This window comes from Myotis brandtii, unplaced genomic scaffold, assembly GCF_000412655.1.
Source record: "Myotis brandtii unplaced genomic scaffold, ASM41265v1 scaffold115, whole genome shotgun sequence".
In the NCBI taxonomy this organism is placed as follows: Eukaryota; Metazoa; Chordata; class Mammalia; order Chiroptera; family Vespertilionidae; genus Myotis; species Myotis brandtii.
Window position 1 is genome coordinate 19,212,142 of NW_005353967.1, and position 22,786 is coordinate 19,234,927.

Sequence of the window (22,786 nt, forward strand, 5' to 3'; positions counted from 1 at the left end):
TTGCCTAGGGTAGTAAATTAATGTATTAAAGTCAGAATGTATCTTGTTATGTTAAACTATTTAATTAGGTACAGCAGAAAACAAAGCTTTTTTCATTTGATTAAATTCTTTAAGTTATTTTTGGTTTGGTGTAGGCATAATTATTTTTTCTGGATTGGGGATTAAAAGGAAAATCTATGTTAAGAAAATATTTAAATACAATATTTTGTGTCAGTGTGATGGCTGATGTTTTTGATCTTAGGAATCATGCCTAGAATCTACTCCTTTTTTCTGAGTCATGTTATAATTAATTAAAGAGCTATTGAAAGTGAATGTATAGATGACCACTTATCTTCTTCTGCTTTTTTGTGCCTCTGTAGGTACATGGACTGTATCGCACAACAGGTGCTAGTTTTGAGAAGGCCCAACAAGAATTCGCATCAGGTGTGATGTCCAACAAAACTGTCCAGACCGCAGCTGCAAACGCAGCTTCGACTGCAGCAACTAGTGCAGCTCAGAATGCTTTCAAGGGTAACCAAATTTAGAGAATCTGCAAACAATACACTGTTACCTTTTGACTGTACTTTTTCTCCACTTACTGTATTCTATAAATATTTTTATGTTCAGTACACACAGCATGTATATCTCCTATTTACTTGTTGCATGGGCAAAAACCAGAAAAACTTCCTTGTCTTATTATTTACCTAACAGTTTCTTAAGATTTTAGTGCCCCTTGCAGAAAAAAATATTACATGCTAAATAAATATTCTCCATATTTTGGGGGTGATGAATGTTCAGCAAATTATTTCAGTGACAAGACACTAAAATTAATATGGTACTTATGATTAAAAATGCACTTAGTAATAGCTGCAGTCATTCTTTCAAGAATCTTAGACTTAAGGATTACACATTGGAGCAGTAAATAGATGCTTCATTTCTTTTTTCTTATTTATATTGCAAGAAATAGACCAACAGAGACTTGTGGATTTTTAGATTGACTTGCTTTTTTTTAGCAGTTTGTCACCAGTGAAGAGCCTATGTGCATTTCGTAGTAGATAATGTAAATTTTATCTTTTTATTTTCTTTTTTTAGAGTAGCTGATATTTTGATATCATTCTATGATCTTGCATGGGCACCAGGTTTTTTAAGATAATTAGTATTTTGGGTTCTGCACTGCTTATGGTTGTACAATTGGGGAGTCATTTGTAAAATTTTAAAAGTGATTTTCTGTAATAGTTTCTTTTAAATAAAAGTTTATTGGGGTGCAATATGAGAATATAATATGTAGTGCATTATCCAAAAGAAAAGGCAGAAAATTGATGGAATAGAATGTACTGATGAGAATACCTTTTTTTTTTTTGAATTTTCAGTATTCATATCATAGTAAAATATTACCGTATGAAACTTTGGTATATTCTGTGGCTACTCTTTTTAATTGAACTGAGATTATGTTTGGCAGCTCTTTTTGTGTGTGTGTGTAATTTTTAACAGAGGTATTAAAGTCTAGTCTTAACTCCTTGTCCATAAAGAACGTACGGTATTTAAGGGATTTTTTTTAGTATCTCATCTTTAGTGGCATTAAATATTAAAAGACGCTGGCATTTTACATATAATTGAATTTCTAATACATATCAGTCTTTCAAATTTTGAGACAGACTGAATATATTAAAATTTTTCAGTAATAGAAAAAAGAAAACATTTAATTTGCACCAAGCAAGAAAATATACAGTTGAATGCATTAATTATGAATATAATCACTTTAAAATTATTACTATGCAGCACAGGAATTCATTCTTATAGTATATTTGGGTTGAAAGTTTGAATCATCTTTAATACTGATTAAGAGACTCAATACATTTGTAAAGTCATGATATTGTGTTTTACAAGTAATTAGCTAATTTAAGATTACAGAATAGTGATTTATTCAACTTGATTTTAAGTAAGGATCATTTATTGGATTATATTATTTGATATTGCACATCCCTTAAAAAAATCAGATGGGCACAAATGGTTAAATCATTTTCATTTTCTCCCCAAATCTGAAGTTAAAATGAAGTCCATGCTGGGGCTGGATGGTGAGTTCTTACTATTTATGAAAGAAGCTTGGCATGATAGTGCTACTAGGTGACATAGATCCATCCCAGTGGTGTTTACAGATTTATTTGGGACTTTATTGAAGTAATATACTTGGAATGTATTTCTTTTATTTTAATGAAAATAGGCTTTAGAGTATGAATTTAAAGCTGTTTGTGAATATTTCTGATCAGCGATAATCTCCACCTACTTTCTCAACCAAATAAGCCAGTCAAGTTTTTCAGAATCCATAGTCTTATTGAAAATTTGTTTCATCAGTGTGCTCTGAGTGTGGATTTTACATATATTGAAAATGTTCACCACAAAATACAACAAGAACACCATGTCCATATCTCAAGCCCATTTTTTATTTTTCTTTAAAGTGCAAATGAAAGCTACATCATAGAGACTTTTGAAAAATGCTGAGATACTTTCCTTCAAGAACAGGAATACCTTTATCCTGTAGAACTCCCCATTGTTAAATAGCAAAGAATAATTACAACCAACAGTATCTTTTTGTGTAGATGGGGAAAATGTTGTTATAAATTCAGTTATCTGGGTTAATACAAGCTTATGAGAGAATTGTTTCTTAAGAACATAAATGTGCATTAAAATGAGGGCAATGCTTACAGATTGATAAGGTGTAGGGATTTTAAATTCTTATATTTTCTATTAACAAAATCAGTAAATAGTCACATTTTCACCCAGCAAAAGATTGGCATTTGTTAGTGTTTTATGCTTCATATTAACATTACCCATTATCAGAATCATGAAATGGTTTTTTACAGTGTAAGCACCCATGTCATTTTTTAGTCTGCAATATTAAGTGGTGGCTGTTTTTATTTAAAACTGAAGTTGGAACACTGGAAAATCCTTCCTCAGTGACTTGTAATTTGGGACTTGGATTATTTATGTAGGGATGTTTGTATATTTTGTCAGTGAGTAATACTGCGCTGCCATCATGGTGACTGTCATGGTTCTATATAAATGCCCTCCATCTGTCCCTCTAATGTTGCATGTCTCCGGTGGTTTGGAAGTTTTGTATATTTATTGTATTAACACAGAGTGTTCTAAAATAAAATGCTGTTTAATGGATGTTTGTTTGTATAATTTTAAATACTTCATTAGCATTTCAGAGGCAGAAATTATGCTGAGGGTTTAATGTATATAGAAATTCCACATTTGAATTTAAAAAATAATCTGTATAATTCTGTCATTTGCTAACAAAATAAACATATAAAAGATTAGTTAAAAACTCTCATCAACATAAAATGACAACTTTTCTGTTGCATTAGACCTTTATAGGTAAGGGATATGAGCTTCACTCATAGTAAATATTTTGACCACTTTAAGGTCAATATACACAGACTTCCTAGAGATTTAAAATGGAAAAATGTGTTTTGTGGTTCAGATTTTTCCTAGTGGGTTAGAATAAGTGCCTGTGTTTTAATAGGTCATTGATGTGAGTGAACTTGTGTTCTGTTTCCTAACCTCGCTATCTATTGCTGTTTTATGTATCAATGAAAATACCTGTTTGATTTTTCACTGGTTATTTAAAGAGGATGTTAAATCATGTTCATGATGAATCTTATATTGAGAAATATGTGTTCAATTAAAATAGGAACAGCATTTTCAATTTTCTGGGTTTACCTAAAAAATGAGTTTGAATTGTCATTGGATATATCTCCTTCTATAAATCATGTTGTGATAATGTATAGTTTGCATTTTTGAGGGAATTTATGTTAAATTTATTAGTTGTTTCTGTAAATTATTTGTAGTAGCATAATGTTTTTATCTTTTTCTGAAAACACTGAAATTAGCATTTAATTTTATCTTTCTTGGTAAAAATGTATATTTAGACTGTTACTATATAGAACTTATCATTTTATCCATTTTTCCCCTTTAGAATTACCATGGCTGTCACACACCATTTCACTGTATCTCCTTCCATTTTTTCCTTAAGGAATATGTTTAGAGGAATCTGTTGATTTCCTGTGATTAAGACCTTTAGGAGTGAAATAAAAGTGGCTAATAAATTAATGATGGTTAAAAATAAAAAAAATACCTTATTTGATGCCCTAACTGGTTTGGCTCAGTGGATAGAGTGTCAGCCTGTGGACTGAAAGGTCCCAGGTTTGATTCTGGTCAAGGGCATGTACCTTGGTTGTGGGCACATGCCCAGTAGGAGGTGTACAGGAGGCAGCTGATCGATGTTTTTAGCTCTCTATCCCTCTCTCTTCCTCTCTGTAAAAAATCAATAAAATATATTTTTTTAAAATACCTTATTTGATAAATTTTGAAGTACCATACTATAAATTTATTTAGAATAATATGTTTTAAAATATTAGAGTTGTTTTAAGTGCTTGTTTATTAAACTAAAAAGTTGTATCTCGATGGTTAAATATTATGGAAAGTGAAGTATTTCCATTAGAGATTAGGTTATTGATTGGTATTTTTAAACCTATTTTATGGCTTTATCACAGTATATAGAGAGCAAGAAAGAAATCTATCAAAATTTACTAAGCCAGGCATTGCCACTGTTCTGTCCTATATAGTAGTAGATACAGTATCTTTCATTGAAAGATTCTAGGAAAATAGGGAAAGACTTTTCTCTTGTGTTCCTACCATTCCTGAGGGTTCCATATTTACCATTTAACCTTGTGATTTTGGTAGGACAAAACTTACAAACTGTAGAATTTTCATTGGCACTGTTAATGTTTTCAAATGGCAAGGGACATGGGAGCCACCATGTAGCAATGCAGTGAGTATTAAATTTTATGTTTATCTAAATCTTGATTTGTTGTTCGGCTCATATCTTTCTGGGCTTGGCATGGCTGATGTAACTAAAACCATCTTGCCACTAAAACCCATTTTATCTTTCCTCTAATGGGGACAGAAAATAATTAAGTCTCTTCTACCTAGTAATGTTTCACATACGTTATGTATTATCTTCTTTTCATTTAAACAGTCCTAATTTATAAAATAATAGTATGCAAATTTTATTTTTTTAACACTTAGATATAATCCCACAATTCTCCATAACTTTAAAAATATTTTGTGGGTCAGTGATTCTCAAGATAAATCATGGTTGTGGTAGTTGTTACTATTGGCAATTTGTACGATTCTTCAGGTGTTTTGGGGCTAGGAAAAAAAATTGCCCAAATCACTGTGTTTTATCTGGTGATCAGGGTGATTCCTACAATGTTATAGTCACCTCCATGAAAACTGAGCACACTGGGCATACACATTTCTCAAACTCATTTTTTTCTAGTATGAAAGTAATATATGTTGAACAATTGAGAAATATGGAAAATGATAAATGAGAAAATGAAAATAATTTTTCATTTAGTAATAGCACTGCCAATATTTTATTGGATTTTTCCCATTCTTTTTCTATGCATACATAGTTTATGGAGTGAAGGGATATAGCAATGTTTAACTTTTTGAATTCATAAAATTAATACACTTCAGTCTAAATTATAGGAAATATTGGTAAGCAAAAGAAGGTAAAACTGCTCATAATTTTATACCCATAAGTAACTACTATTAATATTTGGTTTATGTCTTTCTATTTATTTTCTCAGAAGACAACTTTTTCCCTAAAATCAAAAAATAAGATTTCCCTCTATATTGTCATAGATCCTTTTAGGGATGTTTATCAAGCTCTCACATGCCCATTTCTTTGGGGCCCCTGAACACTCCATTGGTACTGGATGTCATCTAGCCATGGTGGACCCATGCTTGGCTCATTACATTTTTTTCCTGGGTAGATGTGTCCAGAACTATACTGTTTTAGTGGCAAGATGGTTTTAGCTGTACCACATTCTTCCATGAGGAAGGAGTCACCATCAAGCTGCAGAATGAAGCAGACATCAAGGACAAGTGGGATGGAAGGACATAGGAAAAAACCTTGATAGCTTTGCATTTCCTGTATGGGGCCTGACTGCTCACCCATATTTCGTCCCATTAATCCCAGTAATATTTTTATTCTGTTTTCTCTCTGAGCTACTTTGAGTTGGTTTCCTGTTACTTTCAACTGGAGAATTTTAACAAACACAAAGGTTTGTAATCTTTTTGCAATTATGATGTAAATAATATGTTGAACTTTATTTCACACTAGAGTCCCGGTGCACGGATTCATGCACTGGTGGGGGCGTGGCCTGTGGGGATCAGCCGCTGTGGGAGCGCCGCTCATCCTCGTCAGCCAAGTGGCTGTGGACCCACCCTCTGAGCGGCTGCTCCCTGGTCCGGCATCTTCCATGGAGCCAGAGCCCTCACCTCTCCAGGGGACCCGGTCGGGGCTGGGCCCAGGGACAATAGCACTGAGAGGTGGTGGAGTAGGCCTCAGTCCCACAGCGGCCACGAACCTGCCTTCCAGCCTCCCGGGTCATCTCTGCAAGCCCAGCAGTGGTGCTGCACAGCCTGCAGGTGTCTGGAGGAGGTGGCAGGGGCGAGGAGGCGATGATTGCAACCTGAGTTTCTGCCTGTTGGCCCGGGGTTTGCAACGGGAGCAGCTGCTCATTCTGGTCAGCTGAGCGGTGCTCCCACTGTGGTAGCGCACTGACCACCGGGGGGCAGCTCCTGCATTAAGTGTCTTCCCCCTGGTGGACAGTGCGCATCATAGCTATTAGTCAACCGGTCGTTCTGGTCGTTCTGCCGTTGGGTCGTTGGGCTTTTATTATAGAGGATAGGATTGCTGAATGCATTTCTATAACATTTAATAGCTGTGCGGCTAGCTACCTTTATATACATGTATCATAAACTATTTTTGAAGTACTATTATTCCTTCAGGTTCTGTTTTTTTATTTTTTTATTATAAATAATTTATCAAGGAATATATTGTAGCTAAATTTGGGGACCCAGGCTTTTTTTCTTAGGACAGATTGCTGGGTCAAAGCATAGGTTCACTTTTTTGAGACCTTTGATGTGCATTGCCAAATTGCTCTCCAGAAAATTGTATCAATTTATATCTCCATCAGCAGTGTACGAAAGGACCTCTTTATCCACACTCTACCAATATTGGATGTCCCTTTTCAAAAAGTCTTCCCTTTTGTAGGTTTTGACAGATAATCAGGTGGTTTATTTTCTGAGCATTCTGGTTTCCCATAGATGGACTCGTGCAATACTACCTGTTTGTTTTTTCTTGGTTTTGATAACTAGGAGTGACCAGGTAGCCTACATCCACAGTGAAATCTTCTACTTCCTGAAGCTCGAAGCTAAAGATGATTAGTACAAGTTGGAAAAAGAAAAGGCGGCCTTAGGCAGCCAGCCATTGAGCCTCTCTAAGTAAAATTAGATTGGTTTTAACACCAGGTGATGTTAATCTTCACAATTTTTTTAGAACTCTTAATTTTTGAGATCAATTCTAAATGATATTCTGTCTGGACAGACAGAAGATTTTCTTAATTTACTTCTAATAACTTTTACTCATTGTGGGCATACTGTATACCAGAGACTATACTAAATGCTTTACTTATGGTATTTACTCCTCACACCAAACCTATGATGTGATTTCTATTGACCCAATTTTTATAGAGTAGGAAATTATTCTAATCACCCAGTGAGAGAACAGAATGCCTGTCTCTTCTGGGAGAGGCAGCTAGAACCATGTCCCCTGACTCCTGCCAAGTGTGAGGCTGCTGCTGCCATGTGGTGCCACCTCTCTCCAAGACCCTGTTTCTTTTCCATCCTTCCACATTTCCAGTAATTCATATCCATCTTTTAGGGACAGTGGATCCTAGGGAAAAAAATCAACCAAGAAAAAATTACAGCATATATTTCTGATGTCTCCAGACCAAGGCCTACCTCCATAACATGTGAGTACCTGCTGACTGCTCTTCAGCAGTATTAACTGACTAAATGGTCTTTTGCTTCTGTATGTGTGTTTGGAGAAACTTTAATTGAAGACAAATCCCTAATTATTAGTTTAACTCTGAAGAAAATATGCCTTTTATGTAATTATAACAGCTGCTTATCCTGGATAAGAGATTATAAGAAAATAACAAAAACTTGTCAAACTGTCATTTGTTTTACTACTGTCATATACCCAATGGATTTTTAGTGACTGTTTTGAGGATTGAGTAAATTGAGAAACATGGTCCATCTTCAGAAGTATGAAAAATGACTAGGTTTTTCTCTGAAAAGGGAAGAAAGAGCAGTGTTTTCATCAGTTGTCATCCTTTGGTGTGGCCTTTTTTGAATTATAATTGGAAATTATTTTAGCAGTTTATTACACACAGATGTTGGCATCCTAAGGGTTTTGTATGGGCCTGCTTTTCATCCTAAATATTCCAGGTAGAAGGAAATGACAGCTGTTTGAGAATGTAGACTTTGGTGTCAAACCTGTATTTGAGCCTTGACTTTGCCACTTACTGGCTTTTTTTACCTGGGACAAATTACTTAATTTCAGTTAAGTTACTTAGTGACAGTTAATTTATCTATAAAATGAGGATAATAGTTTCTATTCATCGGGTTTTGATGAATAAATGAATTATATGAAGTGCTTAGCACAGTACTTGCACATAGAATGTGCACAATAATTAAAAACTCTTGCTGTCTGCCCATGTGTATTGATGGCTCCCAATTCTCTTATCTCCAATGTGGTCTTCTCTCCAAAGTATGTTCCTAGCTGCACACGGGACTTCTCCATTGGCAGCCTAAGCTGGACTTTCCCACCTTCCCTGTCTCTGTTTCTCTTGGATTCCTGATCTTGGTGGTGGCATCACTTTCCTTCCTGTGCCCAAACGAAATACCTGGGAGACATGTTGGACTCTTTCCTTTTCTCCCTTTACCCCTTCTAGTCAGTCACCTGACTATCCATTCTTTCCTCCTAACATTTACCTAATGAATCTCATTATCTTTGCTGTCACTTGCCTTAATTCAGGCTTTATTCTCTTGAGAATACATTATAGTGGTTTTCCCCAAACACAGGCAGTTGGTGGACTGCTTGCCTTCAGGTGTTAGATTTTTGAGGCTATTTGACTACAAAAGCCAAAGAGCTGTTAACATCTAATTTTTTATTGATTTTTCTTTTCCTATGTGGTTTTGCTACTTCCTCTTATTTATTTATGTTTTTATCTATATCCTGTGTCCCTAAGCAAAGTGAACAGTTCATGTCTTAAAGATTTATCTTGCAGAACTCTTCAGGGTGAGGAGGAAGCTGCAAGGAAGAAGATAGTGGTAGGGACAGCAGTAGGATGGTCCCAAACACATGACTATGACTAAGCAGCTGATAGGGGTTATGAAATAAAGACAATTATTGGTTCTTGTTGATTTAAAGAGTAGGCAAAAGTTTTCTTTGATGATCTTATTCTTTAGTGTTTGAGTTGAAAAAGGTACTGAATTATTGGAAACTACTGAAATGACCCACTTAAGGAAATATCAGGCATAGTCAAGACTGTGCTTAGGTGGCTTTATGTAAAGCAAAGACTTTAAGGAGAACTAGGAGTAAGTTGAATGTGTTCCGGAAGGGCAGTCATGGCAAGTTCATCCAGCAGCAAAATTGCTAAGTAAAAACTAAGGATGAGCGGGAAGCACACGCGAGGGTTCCCAGCCTCTGCTGAAATTTAAAGCCAGAGTCCTTTCTTTTGTGGATTAACTCTTCAGAATGATGTAATAACAGTTGAAAAAGTAACTTGAAATTTCCAATTTTGCACAGGTAATTTAGATCATACTTTGAAAAAATTTTTCTTTAGTGATTTGGATAATTCGGTCAGCTTTTAATTTTGGTTTCTATTAGAAACCTGGAAGTTGTCAGGTATGTTTGGAAACCAAAGCAGAAATGTAGTTTCAGCTGTCACAGGCCTTAGATCAGGAGAATAACCATTTTTGTTTATTCTATCAAGTGAGTGCTTCATGAGATATAGAGTTGAATAAGAGTTTATGAAAAGGGTTGTTGGTGTCATCTTTGAGAATTCAGCTTCTGGATGAGGCTCTTTATGGGCAGGTTACTTTCAGGAAATGTGGATATGGAACTGCTCCATGTTTGGCTTTTAATTTTGGTGTTTTTGTTGGAATAGAAGAGTGTGACCTTCAGTAGACCTTTTTCTTTGTCATTATTATACATATTTCTTTTTTTGTAAAGCCTTGGGTGCTTTGGAGCATTTTCATAATTCTTAGTTTTACTTTAAAATTAAGACATTTGTATAGTATTTGAGAGGGTTTTTCCCCCTCTTTATAATGACATTGATGCTTCTCTGAGGAATAAATATATACAGTACCTATTTTGAAGTTAAAGCTAACCTAAGGTAGGTATATATATCTGTTACTAATGAATGGAATAGTTGAAATACCTGAATATCTTTTTTCCTGATCAAATTATATACATCATAATTGAAAGAAATAGACTTAAAAGAATCAAAATGAGTTTGCAAAATCTGGTTTAATTCAGATCTGGGGAAAGGAAGGGAGCAACATGTTGTGAAAATACATATGCACAGGGACCTAATCAATGCTAGACAAACAATGTATTAGTTTACAATATAATAGAATAACCACAAATTTGAAGGCTCAAATCGAGTCCATCAGCGGTAAATACAATTTCATATTTGGCTCAAGTGGCTGTTGAATTATCAAGTGGTGCCGAGTTCCTCCAAAGCACCTAATGACTCCCCCCAGACTTGGAAGGAGTTTCACCACAGTCTCAGAAGAAATCCCAGTCGTGCCTGTAACGCTTTTGGCCCTTGGGAGTCATTGCTGCCCAAATACAAATGCAGGCCAGGGATTTCCAGTGGCCACGTGTTATTGCACAGAGAAGTCTGTTCTAGGCCAGACTCTTATGGCTAAGAAGGTGTGAGATCAGCCCTTAAATAGTGGTCTAGCATTAACATGGTCTATCAAAGCATGTTAAGAAATAGCTCCTTAGTGATTATGTACCAGCTACTAGTTATCACACTAACAGAAAAGGCAAAAGGGCAGCTTCACATTTCACATGAAAGACTAGCATTAACTGGGCCTGCTTGCCAGCTTAACGTTCACATAAATCTAGTGATTATTTTAATTTAGACCCAGAAAAAATGATTTCATACCAGTCTTTTCTTCACATAGGTTTGTGTAGCATTAAAATCATTATGGGTTAAATACTAGGCCATAAAGGCAAAACTGTTTAACTCTCCTTTGCCAGAGCAGAAACAAGCCCTGTTCTGACGCCTGTCCAGTTTCCAAAAAACAAAACATACATACACCTTTGTTATTGCACATCTTTCACACAGACTTGTGTATGTATAATATATATATATTTTAAATATGCTACACATAAAAAAAGACTATGGCACTTTACAGAATACGTGTTTTAACAAAGATCATTACACCACAGATGTTTGAAAACTATACAAAAACCCTTACACAATTAATGTAACATTGTTGAATTAGCACACAGGTTTAAAGAATCCACAGAGTCCAAAACAAGTATTTCTGCCTTTTTGGAGTCCATTGAGAAGCCCAGCCATCACAAACTTTAAGCACAAATGCAGGCAAAAATAAATAGGACTTTTCTGGTAGTTGTAATAGTGCAGGTATATTAGATTTTTAGACTGAAGCCATTAGGGGATAGAAATTAGAAAAATAGGTGTGGGTCAATCAGTCTAATTATTTTGTACACATTTATTTCAACATATTCCTCATATTTAGTGTGTGTGTGTGTGTGTTTTTAATCAGCTATGCAGTTTTGGTCTAGATTTGCATGATTTTGGATGTTCCATTCCTTCCAACCAAAGCTTGGCTAGTGAACTGAAGGTTTAAAAGGCCCAACATTACCGCTTACTAGGTCAGTGTTTGAGTAGTTTCAGTGGTTTGGGGTTTTGTGTGTGCATGTGCTTTTTGTCTTCTGTAGCATTGAGAATAATGAAGTAGACACTGTCAAGTGACTTTTATTATCAAGGTGATCTAGGGATACACTGCCACCTTAACCAAGGAGCAGTTGGGCAGTAGGGATGAGGGACTTGCTCAAAGGATCCTCTGGGCTATGACAACTTGTCTGTAAGGAGAGTGAGAATGTAAAATTCGTGTTAGAAAACGGGTTCTTTATCTTATACCAAAAAAAAGTAGAGTGAATCTTCTGATGATACATTTAAGAAAAATTGGTGTTTTTATCAAAATTATTTGCCTGATGAAGCGAATTTCTTTTTTTAAATGAAAATTATTGCCAGGGCTTGCTGGCATCGGGACTTGGTTAGAGCATATAAACACTCCATCAGGTACAGGAGCCAAATCCAGTGGCTGCCATAACCTATTTCTGTGTGGTGTCAGAGATAGATTAATGTTTCCTGCACCCTTCCCTAGGCTGTTATGAGGCTATGGATTTACCCCTTCTCTTGTTAAGGAAAGTCATAAGATTTACATTTTGCTTATTCTGAACTTTGGACTAAGAGTGGTGAGCTCATTAAGGCCTGGTTCCACATCCTTTCTTCTCCTGCCCTTAACTCTTAATCTATAAGAAAAGATGGTTTCTGGTATAGGCCAAAGGCCAGAATAGAATGAGACTTTAGTTGTTCCATTCCATCGACACATAAAGGAATTAGTTTTTCTGCACTAGGCATGGTTATAAAATCTGAATCAGGGTTCTATGTCTGGTGGCACTTAGTACATAATACCTTGCCCAAACAATGTATGTAATTATTTGTTAAATTTTCAAAATGAAGCAAGCCCTCAAGTGAGCAGATTCATAAACCAAAAGAGACCTAATCCTTCCAGAAATCTGGCAGGTCCATCCCACTTGCTTAAGTTGTTATAGAGTGTTTCTGTATCATTCTTCAATTCTGATCTTAGGATAATATCAGACTAGGTTCTTTCTGGCCACTTTGATCATTTCAAAGTAAATATGAGGTGATGGCTAATACCATTTTCCTGAATCAATGATATTGTTAATTTATAGAAACTAGATTAAAAGCACCCAAAACTTTTTTAATAGTGGTAGTTGATTCTTTTTGTAAACAGGTACAGGCAGGTGCTATAAGTTTGGTTTAGCTCTCTTATTTTGCATTAAATTCTACTCTGTTTTCCTGGGAATGAAGCCTTTGATGCAGCTCAGCATTTGCAACAATTTAATGTTATTTTAGTCTGCTTTCAGGATCAACCAGTAACTAAAAAAACTTAAGTCCCATGATTAGCTCTTTTTTTAACCCTTTTCGGTTCAACATGGAGGCTGACTCGACAGACCAGGCGCTAGGAGCAGGTCCAACGTCGAGGCTGAGATTGACACTGCAAACCGATTCAACATTCAATCCCGTCAATTAATTTGGACCAGACTGTTTGAATTCCAAAAATAAAATTGGACCGCAAAGGGTTAATGCACAGAATGGCATTTTGCTGCTGTTGGGGTTGAAAATATAGCTGACTACAGCATGGTTACCAAACAGTGGGAAAAGGTCTCCCCGTAAGTGCTGAGGTTCTGGCAGTTTCTCCCAGTGAATATCTGAATGAGCCACATCTGGTTTGGAGACCTCTGTCCTGGAATGAGGAAACAGTGAGGTTTCCTTTGGCAGTCAGTGCAATCCCAAGCCTAGGAGAAAAACATGTGATCTCTGGTGGAAGAGGAGGCTGGGCCAGTACTGGCGCTAGCTTGGCTGCTGGGAAGTGGAATGCATTTGTCTCCACTAGCAGGATTTTTTAATTCTCATAATCTTATAGGCCCTTATTTTTTGCTTTAATCTTGGAGTGACAGTTCAATTGATTCACCTGACCCTGGAATTTAGCTTCAAATAAGTTCCACAACAGAATTCCACAGTCCCTGCTTGATCCCATTGGTGAGCTAAGAAAGAGATCGTGTCTTGCTATGATGCCTTTTAGCACGCATCCCACTCCGAGTAAGTGTGTAGTCTTCAACTGAGACACTTGAAAGAACCAGGAGGAAACCAAAACCCCACACCTCTGAATAGCCAGCAAATCTGGCTAACAGTCTCTTCTGGTTACCAGAGAAATGCTGCTTTCATGGTTGAGATCATTCTCCTTCACTGCGCCTTGGGGGTGATGCTGTCTGACACATGTCAGGGTTTATGTACTGTTTTCATGTTCCATCTCTTACAATTTGCACTGTGGCCCTCATGTGCAGTCACTTTGCTTGGCTGGATGTTGCCTCTCATTGGTCCTGTTAAGGCTCAGGGCTGTGGAATGTGGATTTGGTAGGTAAAGGCTAGTTCTTCACTTGACTCAGATGATGAAACCAGAAGTGAACTGTTTCACAAGGATAAACAAGGAAGAAAATGGTATAAATGTCTCTTCCAAATTAAAGGAGGCAGATGAGGTTTTTCCCCTCTTCAATCTCTTCCTGTACTTTGTCACTGGAGGTTGCAATTTCTGCTTGTGCGGAGAAGATGGCACAGATGAAGGTGAGGACCATCCCACCGATGGCAGTATAAAAGGCCCAGCCCAAGGAGCAGTCTCCAGGTTTGTAGGCCGATGCATAGTGTCCACAGTAGGCAACGGCCTTCTGGCAGCCCCAGCCAGCAGGGTAGAGTATCAAGCCGAGGATAAGGAACAGGCCTGCAGGGCAGAAGAGAAAAGAGGTGACAACCCCATGGCTCCACAGATTTGTTGTCATTGTTACTTGATTTACCTTCTTTGGGCTATGGCATCCTTTCTGCAATAGCAAGTGTTATGGGCTGTTTTATACAACTAATCTGGCCTGATCAAGAACTATTACCACTTTATCAGAAATATTTTTAGCCTCTTCTGTACATGGTTGAATGTACACCCACTAATCATTTCCCTTCCAGGAAAGCAAATGAACTGTTTCTTCTCACAGGGCTCTTATTGAGGTGAGAATTTCCCTTGGTCTAAGGCATTTATGGATTGCCTAGGGCTGCTTTTGTGCTGGAACAGCAGAGTGAGCAATTGCTACAGACCCTATGGCCTGCCAAATTGAAAATATTTAATAAGGTTACAAAGACCTGATTTTTAAATACCAAGGAGTTCTATCCTTATAAACTAATCTTGGCTCAGTTTTCTTTTCCTACCTTTACTAAAATTTTCTGGGTTTATCATACCAAAGCTTCCAAGTTACTTAAAGCAACTTCCCCACAGAAAGAACATGACTGAATCTGTGGTAATATTAGGTGTGAAGGAAGATGAGGGACAGTGTTTAAACCACAGGTCACAATTTCATAGAGCTGTCTTCATCCTGTGATAGTATCTTCTCACCAACCATGGCAGTTCACTACCTCCCAAATTAATCCCAATGTTCTGGTCCAGTGGTCGGCAAACGGTGGCTCGCGAGCCACATGCGGCTCTTTGGCCCCTTGAGTATGGCTCTTCCACAAAATACCACGTGCGGGTGCGCATGTACAGTGCGATTGAAACTTCGTGGCCCATGCGCGGAAGTCGGTATTTTGTGGAAGAGCCACACTCAAGGGGCCAAAGAGCTGCAGTTGGCCGACCACTGGTCTAGTGTGAGCTAGAACACAAATCAGCAAGATAATGACCACAGCAAAGACGCACTAAATTGAGATGGTCAGTTAGTAGTTAAGAGCTCAAAATTGGGATTAAGATAGAGGTTTGAATTCAGCTCTGACATTTATAAACTGGTTGACCTTAGAAAATCTTAACCTAAGTATGATTCCTCACCTGTAAAATGGGCTAATGTTTAATTCATAAGGTGGTTGTGAGTATTGAAGTATGTACAGAGTACTTTCTACACCCATAACAATAACAGCAGTAACAACAGAACTGGAACACAGACTAGTACCTGACAACAGGATATAGTTTTTGCAGACCCCTCCTATACATAGCACAGTTTAAAGCAGTGGTTCTCAACCTTCCTAATGCCTCAACCCTTTAATACAGTTCCTCATGTTGTGGTGACCCCCAATTTCATTGTTACAAATTGAACATAATTAAAGCATAGTGATTAATCACAAAAAGAATATGTAATTATATATGTGTTTTCCGATGGTCTTAGGCGACCCCTGTGAAAGGGTCGTTCGACCCCCAAAGGGGTCGCGACCCACAGGTTGAGAACCGCTGGTTTAAAGTGTCCCAGTTATGAGTAAGTGGGTCAGCTTATTTTTTAGGGTATATTTTGAAAGGTGTAATGATTTGGGGAGAGGGGAGAACCCAGACTACAATTTAGTCCCCTTGAAAGACTAAACCATTCTCATCTGAACAGATCTTACTTAGCTGGGAGATCCAAAAATTACTGAGCTAATTTTTTTATGTTCCCAAAGCCTGTGAAGAATCCTAATTAATCCCCATCTTGTTCCCTAGGAAACATCACCAAGCAAGGTACCTGGAACCTTGTACTTTCTCCCTCAGGTCCTAAGTTACCACACTGGGACTTAGATTCAGAGGTGCTCTCTCGCATGCAGGCCCCGGGCAAGGAAGCGTGAACTGCTCTGCCTTATAAAGACCAGTGTGTTCGTATTTTAATTGTGGCTCCAATTAAATATTACACATGTTGTTAGTATTACACGGCTTAAACAAGCCCAGTAAGCAAAATTAATGCATTTTAATATGATAGGGACAGAAGACAGAAAGCATGGAGTTTGTTGTCACATAGCAGCTCTGCTACCCTGTGCCAGGCTCACAAAATACCTTAATTTGGTTGTCTCAGATCCTTCGGGGAAGTAGGCAGACTTAAAATAATGAGTACAGCCAGGAACATTCACTCTAGTTCTTCCTAGCTCTCTTAGGTGCTTCCTTTTATGATAGCTCAGCTAAAGTTCCCAAAATTGTTTAGGCCACCTGAAATTGTTTAGGCTGCTGGCCAAATGTGAATGACAATAGGGAGACATCATATAAGGGTGCCATGCTTATGAGTTATGCAAAAGCCTCAGGTTGAATATTTATAAGCCCACAGGGCATTCCACATGGGAGAGTAATAAATAGTGGACTGTGGTATGTCTCCAAGTCTTAGTGGCTGTGATGTGTGCCGAAACCACATGCTCTCAACCTGGGCAGCCAGCCTAGACAAACACAGTGCCTTATCCAAATTCTCCACGGGGCAGAGAAGTTGCCGCTGTCTACCCTACCCTGGTTGCTGACCTCTGCTCCCAGCATTCATCAGAGTTGTCATTAGCATGGTTGATGCCATGAAAATGCAAGCCCTAGGTCAAGGGAAAGAAAAGAGGGCCTACGGGTAAGCAAAAAATGAAAGTCACCTTGATCATCAGTCTGGGTGTTTAGATAAAGGCCCTTCTAGCAAAGGAATTCCAGACAGTTTAGTGACTCAGGTGAACCTTTCAGCTGACTGCCACACTGCTCTTGGGGCCCAGCACAGCTCTGAGCAGCTGTTCTGGTCCTAATAAGCATCCCTTAATGAAGCACAAACATCATCTGAACATAATCTTTTGCTAACTAGTAAAATTACAGAAAAAAAGCCCATTAAGTTTTCCCATCTCTCAGAGTAAAGTCCAGCCCCCTCTCCCTGGCCTTCAGGCCCCATGTGATCCAACTCCTTACTACCTGTCTAAACTCACCTCTGCCTTTTACACCCTTGTTCTCTGCTCTGGCCACCTGGCTCTTCCTTGGACACACCAGGCATACTCCAGCCTTTGTACTTGCTATTCCTCTCACCTGTTGTGCCCTCCTACCAGGTATCTTTCAGGTCGCCTTCAAATGCCACTTCCTCCTCAGTGTGGTCTTCTGTTCCAAACTATTTAAAATTCAACCACCTACCTCTCCCCTGCATGCTGTCCTCCTTCCTTGCTTTGTTATTTCTTCTTAGCACTTACTACAGACACAGACTATATTACTTTGAGTCATATGAAACTGTCAATATTTGACCTTTTTTTTAACCTGAATAAATGGTCAGTTTATATGGCTCAACCTTCTATTTTACTTCATTATTTTGATTGTTATCCTACTTTTAAGCTCCACGGGGGTAGGGATTTTTGTATATTTGTTATAAAGCTAGTGCTCAGGATTGAGTTTCACATAAGAGCTGAGCCAGGATATGATCTGATTTTCCTATGCAGCTTTAAAAAGGCAGTTCCTGCCTGGCTCTCATGGCTCAGTGGTTGAGCATCGACCTATGAACCAGAAGGTCACGGTTTGATTCCCAGTCAGGGCACATGCCCAGGTTGTGGGCTCAATCCCCAGTGTGGGGCATGCAGGAGGCAGCTGATCAGTGGTTCTCAAGTCTTATCATTGATGTTTCTATCTCTCTTTCCCTCTCCCTTTCTCTCTGAAATCAATAAAATATATTTTTTAAAAAGGCAGTTCCTAAAGTTAGGCCAGCCCATAGTGGTGTTTGGGGCCTTTCTACTGCCTTAATGCATCGTTTCAGGGTGTGTTTGTTTTGTGGAAAGCGATAGAGAAAGTAGGACTAAGATAGTGGGCATTTGATATTCTTTTGACTGGCACCTCTCCCAGGGAGAGGGCCCAGCTGGGAGGAGAAGGAAAAGTAGACACGATGATACTGGCCAGTAACCAAAGAAAATGGCTACTCCTGAAAGGAACTCAGAGGGCTTGTCATCTCTGCCATGGTTCGACTTGATAGGAGGCACCCAGAGTCATACCACTTTCCACAACCTTAAAAACTATCCTAATCCTTGGGTCCTCTATCTTTTCTCTTGCTAACCACCTCCCAGTTCACTATACCAAGAAGATGCCAGCATCTGTTCATTGTGGGGGTCACCTGGGGAATGACTCAACCTTACCTGGGGAAGAAAAAATAAAAGGAACTGATGGTTAGTCACTTGGACTCCCCTACAGATGCCACCACACGCTGGAGATAGAACCCTGACAACTTCAGAGGCCCACCTGTTATGGGTTCACTCAGCGAGATAGACCACCGACTCAGAATTTAAATTTAAGAGCCTTTATTAAGCTGGCCAGCTGACTGCAGTCCCCGCACCCTGCCTAAGCAAAGGCTGAACTGCAGCCCAAACTGCAAAAGTTACAGCATATTTATTTGCAAAAACTACAAAGTTACAAAGCCTTGTTTACGCAATTAGTTCCCAACACAGTATAGCATTATCACCTCCCTATCTATGTTTTCCAGGAACAGAGCACAGCATATTGAGGAGGGACCATGAGACCATATCTCAAGGCCTGACCTGATGTCAGTACCTTCCTATCTATGTGTTCCAGGAACAGACAGCACAGTGCGCCCCGTTTGGCCAAAGTGCCAGATATGCAGCCCAGTACACACCTTATGGTGGCTTTCTCATGATCAGATGGGCACCAGCTATTACAATGCAATGTTTATCTTGCCCCTCTGCTATTTTAGTAATATTTCCCCCTACCTGGAATGAGCTTTTGGACTCAATCCTGGATTCCCATCTTGCTGCACAGGAATTTTCAGAGCCTCTATGGGCAACTTAAACATGTGGTTTGGGTTTAACTCAAATAATTAGATTCCATGAGCTGTGTCTCATCACTGCATTTCCAGTGCCAAAAAACATAGAAGGTGTTGAAAAAAAATGAATGAAACCCACCAGGAAAAGTAAAGTCATGGTCTTCCTGCTTTCTTATCAACATTCGGCACTATGATTAGACCAGCCACAAAATTATAGATCTTAGGTAACTTTTTTGCTACTGCCCTGATTTAAAAATTGTGATACCAAATCCCTTAGGTGGAAAGAAAAACATCTCCATAATCTAGCCAACTCCCCAATTTTGGAAAGATGAAGCATTGCTAAATGCACTAAATAATGTTTTGCTTAGTCTAAAGATTCCCACCTCAAGCTTTAAGAACATGGGATGCTAGGAATGGAGGACCCAAGTCTGAACCACAGCTCCTAAGTTTGTGAAAAAGTGGGCAAAGGCACCATGGCTATTTCTCATCTTTCCCTCCCGATCAGTCACAGTTTTACAACCTGCTGGCCAAGGGAAGGGACTCAAAGTTTGCTTGGTTTTTTATGGGTACAGAAGAACGCCATTGTTCCTGTTCTGAAAAATGTAAAAACTAAAGAAAGGCTGGCTCCTTTCTACAGAATAACAAGCAGGTCTTTGGACATCACACTTCTACTTCCTCTTCAGACAGACTTCTAGACTAAATAGTAAAGAGTGACTAGCCCTGGTTTGCAAAGGAAATTTACTACAGACAGGAAGAAAGCGCCATCTGTTAGTGCAACTGGCAATATGTGGAGGCCCACAGTGAGAGACATGACAGCTTCCACAGGGTTGTAATCAGGAAGCTCATACTAAAGCTATGAAATTTCCTACTGTCTGGAGGGTGCATTCACAGCAGACAGCTAGTAGCAAGCTTAGTATCTTGATAAACCTGGGTTCCAACTAGGTAATTCCTGAGGTGTGTCCACTGAGTGCACTCAGGTGCCTGTTCTCACACCAGGCACAGCAATGAGTGGCCGTGACGAGAAGAGGAGTAGGAGAGCACTGGGTTCCATAGGCTAAACATTTTCAGGCCAGTGCTACTCAAGGAATCTGGTCACATAATACACATCACCATTCCCTGAACCAGGGCCCTCATCCTAGTTCACATGTCACCACTTCCTGCCAGAATGTTATTCTCTGTGTGCTCCTACCACCCTGTGAACATCTCTTTTCAGCTCTTTATCACATTATTTTTGTATATTTAATCAGCAGATTTTTACTAAGTTACCTACTAAGTGCCAGGCATTATTTTTAGCCCTGAGGATATAGCAGTAACCTAGTCCTTTGAGGGCAAAAAAGTTTTATTCCTCTTGGTATATGTCACAGTTTTGTCTTAGCATTTACCATAATAAGCCTCATGGGTGTGTTACAGGTTAGAAAGGTCAAGAATTCAATTTATTTCTAGCTTTGAAACAACCATTGACTCACATAGGAACATAGCAAGAGACTTCATTCCCCTTTCAACATATCTCTGAGAAAATGAAAAAAAAACAAAACAAAAAAAAACCCAAACAAAAAAAACACACCAAAAAAGTCACCCAATGTTGATTATCCCTACCAGGTCTACCCTGTGACTCAGAGGTCTGGAATATGGGCCTAGCTAAGCCTTTGCTTCGGTTTTGTTGACCCAGCTCAATTCACTATAGCATACGCCCAGGGGGCTGTTCCGGCCACCACCACCCTTCCCCTTACCCCTTCTCAGGCAGCCATCTCTGTAGCAGGAAGCAAAGGCAAATAAAGCAAGAGGGTGACTAGCTTCCTGTATCTCATCCCCATTCTGGGACAGAGCTCCAAGAGCATTCCAGGCTTACGGAGGTGATAGCTTGAAAAAGTATTGCCAGTACTGGATTAACATAAAACTAAGACAGGATAGTCCTTGCATGAGTTTCAGATCATCTGCCAGTGTTCTGGCTCCAGGTGGGAAGGTGGCCTCACTGGCTTTTCCATTTCAGTATCCTTTGCTGTTTGTTCTTCCTTATCTTCCCAACATCTACGCACTGGGGAGCCAGGCTCAATCCTCTGTCCTCTTCTCTACATTCTCCTTATTGATCACACTTGATCCTACAGCTTAAAATACTACGTCTAGGCTGAGGTCTCCTGAATTTTCTCCAGCTTTGAACTCTAGATTTGCATATCCAACTGTTTACTCTTGACCTCCAACCTTTACTTGGATATCTAACAAAGTGCTTGAAAATTGTGTCCAAACCTAACTTTTGATTCCCACTCCTCACTTTAAAACCTGGTCTTTATCCTGTGGGCCTCATCTTAGCACATGGGAGTTTAGTTATACCCAGCAAGGTCAAAAACCTTAGAATCATCTTTGACTCCTTTCTCTCTCAGAGCCTACATTACTCCATCAGCAAAGCATTGGCCTTCATTCTCGCTGTTCCCTTTGCCTAGAAAGCTCTTTCTTCTGATTACCCACATGGCCAACTCCTTGATCTCTTTCAAGTTTTTGATTAAATCTTTTTTCACTGAACCCTACCCTGACTTCCTATTTAATATTACACTTCCCTCCCCTTATCACCTCAGCATATGCAATCTCTCTTACCCTGGCTATACCTTTTTTCTTTCCTTCCACAGCACCCATCACTTTTAACATACTATATAATATACTTTTTTGATTTACTGTCTGTTTCCATCAGTCTAAACGTAAACTCCATGAGAATAGAGAACCTTATGGCTTATTCTTTATGTATCCCAATTGCTTAGGACAATATCTGACATGTAATAAGGTGTTCAGTAAATATTTATTGGATGAATGAAAGGAGAGGAGCTGTGATACAGATTATGTTCTATTTTTAAATGAAGCTAGTGTGGAAAGTTCTTGCCAAGTGTTGTAAGTGGTTAGAGGAAAGGCTTCATCTGATAACATGAATCCCAGGGGTTGACAATTTTGGCTAACAGAACGAACACCAGCCACACTTACTGGCAAAACACACACAGGCTCTAACCATGGGGCTGGCCTTTTATTTGACTGCAAGCACTGCAAACTTCCTTTCTGGCTACAGAAATAGCTGTTTGTGGAGATCTCACAGGAAAAAGTAGTAAGTCAATTAAATGTAATCAGTTTTAAGTTATCTAGAGATCAACCTTAGTTGAGCCTCATAACTCTGAATGTTTCCAACTATGCTTGGCTGCGGTGAAGACAGCTGAAAAGACAGGCTGTGGCTAACTCGTGGGAACTGCCCAAGACACCAACTGGGCGGGAGTAGCAGGGCAGGGGTAAACCTGGAGAAGTGCAGGAAAATGACAGAGGCAGAGGGGTAGACAGGGGAAATGAAGGAGATGGGCCATGGCAGTTTGCAGAGAGGTAAGGGTGGTTTCTAGAAGCAGCATGAGCCTGGAGAATGGAAAAATTAACTGAAGGAGTTAACACTGAAGGCAAGAATGTAGAACTTCTCTATAGCCCAGGAAAAGACCCACTCCTGTCAGCAGCGCAGAGGGCAATCTCTCAATCCCGGGG

The 22,786-nt window shown here is 38.9% G+C and overlaps 2 protein-coding genes and 1 long non-coding RNA gene across 8 annotated transcripts in view; 2 read left to right on the forward strand and 1 right to left on the reverse strand.

The window, feature by feature from the left end:
• Positions 1–3,147, forward strand: part of SCAMP1 (secretory carrier membrane protein 1) — a 69,880-nt gene extending 66,733 nt beyond the window's left edge. For both annotated transcript variants that reach the window (XM_005858068.2, XM_005858067.2), the window contains one exon: positions 360–3,147. In XM_005858068.2, the coding sequence (XP_005858130.1) occupies positions 360–524 (165 nt within the window). In that variant the 3' untranslated portion in view covers positions 525–3,147. The remainder of the gene's footprint in view (positions 1–359) is intronic.
• A 3,721-nt stretch (positions 3,148–6,868) lies between these two features.
• Positions 6,869–22,786, forward strand: part of LOC106728281 — a 25,455-nt gene continuing 9,537 nt past the window's right edge. Inside the window, exon 1 of the long non-coding RNA XR_001364563.1 lies at positions 6,869–7,868. This is a non-coding gene — a long non-coding RNA (uncharacterized LOC106728281). The remainder of the gene's footprint in view (positions 7,869–22,786) is intronic.
• Positions 10,414–22,786, reverse strand: part of LHFPL2 (lipoma HMGIC fusion partner-like 2) — a 77,184-nt gene continuing 64,811 nt past the window's right edge. For 4 of the 5 annotated variants that reach the window (XM_005858071.2, XM_005858073.2, XM_005858072.2 and 1 more), the window contains exon 3: positions 10,414–14,529. In XM_005858071.2, the coding sequence (XP_005858133.1) occupies positions 14,273–14,529 (257 nt within the window). In that variant the 3' untranslated portion in view covers positions 10,414–14,272. The remainder of the gene's footprint in view (positions 14,530–22,786) is intronic. The other variant, XM_005858069.2, reaches the window with a different exon arrangement.